Here is a 4,881-nt window from a genome sequence, read left to right as displayed (position 1 = left end):
CAGGCTGCAACTCAATACAAAACTCCACCCCTCTCACCGGAGGTAGTCCAGCTATGTCCTGAAAGACATCCTGATACTCTGAGACCACTCTAGTCTCCAATAACTCAACACCCTGATCCCGTCGCATCACCTCCTCGATGTACGCCAGAAATGACTCCGCAAGTCGATTGCCCTGAGAGGCGGCTATAATCATCTCGGACCCATCGGACGCTCGCAACTTGACCGTCTTCGCAAAGCAGTCAATACTAATATGGTAGGAAGACAACCAATCCATACCAAGGATGACATCGAACTCGGACATATGCAACACTATCAAATCCACTATGAACTCCGACTCGTCTAGACTGACGATACACCTCCTACAAACGCTCTCCAGCAGTGATACCTCACCTAAAGGGGTGGAAACAGATAGAGGGGTGTCTAGGGGCTGAGCTACGAGCTGGAGTCTAGCCATAAATGCATGCGAGATGAAAGAATGCGAAGCTCCCGAATCGAAAAGAATACGGGCGGGAAGAGAGTTCACAAAGAACGTACCCTCTACTACAGCTCCACTGGCGCCATGATCACGAGGAACCACTGCATATACCCTGCCCGTGGCTGAAGACTGCTCTGCTGATGGCGCTGGAGAATATGGGATAATCTGTCCCTGGTAAACATCCTGAACTGCCCGAATCTGTCCCTCAGTCCTCTGAGCTGCTGGCGGTGCCTCAAGTCTGTTCTGCTGGCCCTGACCTCTGCCCTGCTGGCGCTGCTGCTGCTGCTGGTTCGGACCTTTCTCCTGCTGGGCACCTGCTGGTGCACTGCGGCACTCTGATGCCTTATGTCCGACCTTGTGACAGTTAAAACAGGATCTCCCCTTTTATAAGGGCCCTGATGCTGCTGCTGATGTCCAGAAAAACCTCTCTTTTTCTTGCCCTTGTCCCCACTCTGTCCGGTCTTGGCCTTCCCTCCCTTGTCTTTCTGGAACATAGAGGTCTCAATCTCCTGAGAAGTGGCAGCCTCAGCTACCTCCCTGACTGAATAAAATCTCCTCGACACAAGGTACTGTCGGAGATTAGGGCGAAGCCCAGCCAAGAACATCTGAGCCTGACGCTCTCCTGTCTGCCACATACTCGTGAAATGCAGCAACTCCATGAACTTGCTCTCAAAATCTGCCACGGTCATATCCCCCTGAGTCAACCGGGACAACTCGAGCTCCTTCCCGGTCCGTGCTGCAGAAGAAATGTACTGTCCCCTTCCCAGTCCGTGCTGCGGAAGAAATGTAATGTCCATCGAAGAAATATATAAAGTCCTCCCACGTGAGGGTCAGCCTCTGCTCTGGAGTGAACTGGAGTCGGTACCACCTCCCGGCATCTCCCTTCAGGCTGTAGGATGCCAGTCTCTGCTTCTGGACTGAATCTACACCGAGTATATCGAGAATGTTGCCCACGTCCTCCTTCCACTTATGGGCTGCAAGAGGGTCTGGGGACCCCTGGAACTCCGGTGCCCTCATCTTCTGGTACCTCTCTACCATACGGAGCCAAGTCTCCTGCTCTGTGGCTCTGTCTGGGACTACTAAAGGAATAGCTGCAGGCGTGGCCTCTGGGGGTCTCTCTCTAACATGAATGGCCGGTATTCCCTGCTGCTGAGCTACTGGTGGTGGTGGTGGCGGTGTCGGTGGTGCTATATGAGTCGTCACCAACTCCTCAATCTCTGGTGGTGCCTGTTGAGGCTCGGACTGAGCTGGCTGCTGCTCTGATGGAGTCTGCTGTGACTCCGCCTGGGTAGCTCTCCTGGTACGGGGTCTACCACGTCCTGCCATCTCTCTTATCATAAGAAAATAAAAGTTTATGAGTCAAAATAAACTTCTAAAAGTAGCGTATCACAATACAATCTTCACAACATGTAGTATTCACACAAAATACTTTAAATTTGCAAAATAGTTATCATAAAAAAAAAAAGTTGAAAAAACATGAGCCCTTAATTAAATGGATTTTTGTGTCAATAATAATGGAATGGACATGAAAAGCAGTTATATGTAGGAAGACTTCTTTTTGAACTTCTGTGCCTTTAGCCTATGCATGTTAATCCTTCGTTTTTCTTAAGCTTATTTTCTTTCACTATTTTCTGATAGGTGGAGGAATTAGAGCAAGAGGTATCACAGTTGCAGCAAGTTCTTAAAGACAAGCAGGAACAAGAACATGCTATGCTCCAGGTGGTTTTTTTTTGCTTGACTTTGCTTATCTCTATTGTTTTGTTTATCTTGATGCTCCATAGGAGTATATACATTTTGTAAAAATTCTCTTATAACTATTATAGGTTCTAATGCGAGTAGAACAAGAGCAGAAAGTGACTGAAGATGCTCGGATATTTGCAGAACAAGAAGCTGCTGCCCAGAAATATTCTGCTCATGTGTTCCAGGTTCTTTCTCACCTTTGATATTTTGCATCATTATTGTTTATTTACACTGTAATTTTATTTTACATTGTAATATGCTTTTCTCGGTTGTGGACATTAGATTAGGTCTGTGTTCAAGAAAGTGTACTTTCTAGCTAGAACTTGGAAGCAATATATTTTGTATGCATTACCCAACCTTATCAGATGTGTGCAGGAAAAGTATGAAGAAGCCATGTCTTTACTTGCGAAAATGGAGAAGAGAGCAATAATGGCAGAATCTATGTTAGAAGCTACTCTGCAGTATCAATCTAGCCAAGACAAGTTACAATCTCCAAGGTATCAAGCTAGCTGATTGTCTCATACCTACAAATCTATACATACTTATATCTGTTGTATTCGTTGCTGGATCATTTTTAATGTTTCACAATTTGTCGTGATTTTTTATTTCAATTTGAAACATGAAACAATCAAGTTCGAGACTCCCATTATTACAGCGTTAACCCCCCTGACCCTCAGCTAGTACTAAACAACATTTGTTTTTACTGCTCTGATCGTGTTTTTTTAATGTACTCCCTCCACTGAAAAACATTCTCACTCACAATTTATCTGTAAATATGTGACTTTTTATTTGCCTCATGACTGTGATAATTTTTCTATAGAACCCCTTCTGCGGATAATCAACCGGCAAGATACAATCAGGATCCATCTCAAGATTTCCCTGCCAGAAAAGTAGGCTTGCTTTCTATGCCATTTGGACTCGGGTGGCGAGATAAGAATAAGGTAACCTCTTATTTGTTAATATCTTATATATTGTTGAAATATACATTGTTCAGAGTTGGCCTATTATTATAGAATGCTAATACTACAGAGTTTGAATCTGACACAGTCGTGAGTGAAACAGAGAATTCAGATCAACCTAATGGAACAAAAAGAAATTTTGATATATTGTAATGTGCCAGTTCCCTTCCGCTTGTATGCAATATCAGTGGAAGTCATAAGTGCAGGATCTCCATATTTCTTCTCTAAACTGGAGCCGAAGTCTCTAAAGCCCCAAATTAATCTATACGGTTTAGATTGCTGGCTGCCAACCTATTATCAATGCTCTAAGATTTGGTGCCTAGCTTTGGAGCAAAGCAACTACGATCAAGAGTGAACCTCGCCAGCAGATAAAAGCCTGCTGTTATACAGAGATACTGGCACTATAAATTATGTTTTGTGGCACAAAGTTAAAGGCTTACCTTTCTATCCTCTCAGCTAGGAAATAATCTGAAGCAAGTAACCCGACACTATTAGCACTTTGCACATTCACGCAGAGAAGGATGATAAAGGGGAAGTTTGAGGGATAAAAGAACCCAGTTGCGCTGTCAAGTGTCATCTGCTTTCTCCACTCTCCTTCCCAAATCGAACAGCTGATCTATGAATGTATAATGATCTAATTGGTTAAATACCAATTGATCATCCCTATTTCTAATTCAAGCAAAGCCTTAAAGACAATCATATTACAGCAGCTACTCTTCAAGAAATCCAACTTTTTTTTCCCGCTCTTAAGACATGATATTGTAATTGGCATTTGTACCCAGGTGATTCTTTTATTCACTAGTTGAGAACATTTCACTAAATTGCAGGGAAAACCGAGCAATATCGAGGAGAACGTTGAAGTGAAGACCTCTAATGGTCAGGGCCAGGAACTACCAGCTCCAGGCGACAAAGATACGAACGGGCACCACGAATTTGAGAAGGTGGAGCTTTGATGGAGATAAGTGAACGTATCAACTCAAATCATGTTACTTATCTTGGGCTCATATCGTGCTGTGCTGATTCCTGTTAATGCCAATGCCCCATGAAGATCGCAGGAAAAGCTGAGTTTGCTTGTTGTATCATCAGTCCCAAATTCTGATAAAGCTGCATCTGTGCATTAATATTCATTGTAATTTGTCATACAAAACGATATATGAGTTACGATATATGAGTTGATAAGTCATTGTTTGATTATATACTAATAAACAATTGGTATAATAAAGCCAATAAAAATGAGCTGTTGAGATCAAAGCTGCCATGTTGTCATGTTATCATCTGTTGTTTTAGGGGGTGTTTGTTTCATCAAAAATTTTGGCATTTGGTATGGATCACAAGTTTTGGGATCAAAAAGTGAGTTTTTTTTTTTGTATTTTGGGATTTCATATATGATGTTTGTTTTAAGAATTTTTTTAGAATATTGAATTCCAAAAGTAAAAAAAGTGCCTAATTTTTAGAATTTTCTAAATCCTCTCAATTGGAGAGGATTTTGACAAATCCTATAAATGTGTGTGCTTACCTCTCAATTGGACAGTATTTGATAAATCCTTATTTTGTTTTTTTGTGGGAGGTAACCTCACCAAGATAGTATATTCATCGTATTATAAAATTTTGGCATTTGGTAATGCTACAATTTGAGCTTGAAACAAACAAAATATTACAAATTGTAGTATTCCAAATTTCAAAATATTAATGAAACAAACAATATTT

The 4,881-nt window shown here is 41.9% G+C and overlaps 1 protein-coding gene across 2 annotated transcripts; it reads left to right on the top strand.

Annotated features, from left to right (window-relative positions):
* The first annotated feature begins 2,083 nt into the window (after positions 1-2,083).
* LOC109827968 lies at positions 2,084-4,425 on the top strand. 2 transcript variants are annotated; one of them, XM_020394993.1, is made up of 5 exons: positions 2,084-2,194; positions 2,299-2,400; positions 2,591-2,712; positions 3,036-3,156; positions 4,002-4,425. In XM_020394993.1, the coding sequence occupies exons 1-5, from the start codon at positions 2,186-2,188 to the stop codon at positions 4,125-4,127; spliced, it is 480 nt and encodes a 159-aa protein (XP_020250582.1). In that variant the 5' UTR covers positions 2,084-2,185; the 3' UTR covers positions 4,128-4,425. The 2 variants fall into 2 exon arrangements, with proteins under 2 accessions (XP_020250582.1, XP_020250583.1); XM_020394994.1 differs by lacking the exon at positions 2,084-2,194 and having other exon boundaries at positions 2,308-2,400; positions 2,581-2,712.
* Positions 4,426-4,881: the final 456 nt, after the last annotated feature.

This window comes from Asparagus officinalis, unplaced genomic scaffold (assembly GCF_001876935.1).
Source record: "Asparagus officinalis unplaced genomic scaffold, Aspof.V1 AsparagusV1_Un589, whole genome shotgun sequence".
Classification (NCBI taxonomy): domain Eukaryota; kingdom Viridiplantae; phylum Streptophyta; class Magnoliopsida; order Asparagales; family Asparagaceae; genus Asparagus; species Asparagus officinalis.
Note: the sequence above shows the minus strand (reverse complement) of the source record. Positions and strands in the feature narration are given on the sequence as shown.

What these genes read in the sequence shown, in the direction of transcription:
- LOC109827968 (XM_020394993.1), top strand. An exon ending in ATTCTGCTCATGTGTTCCAG is followed by an intron (nt 2,401 to 2,590) that starts GTTCTTTCTCAC and finishes AGATGTGTGCAG; the next exon opens with GAAAAGTATGAAGAAGCCAT. An exon ending in GGTGGCGAGATAAGAATAAG is followed by an intron (nt 3,157 to 4,001) that starts GTAACCTCTTAT and finishes ACTAAATTGCAG; the next exon opens with GGAAAACCGAGCAATATCGA.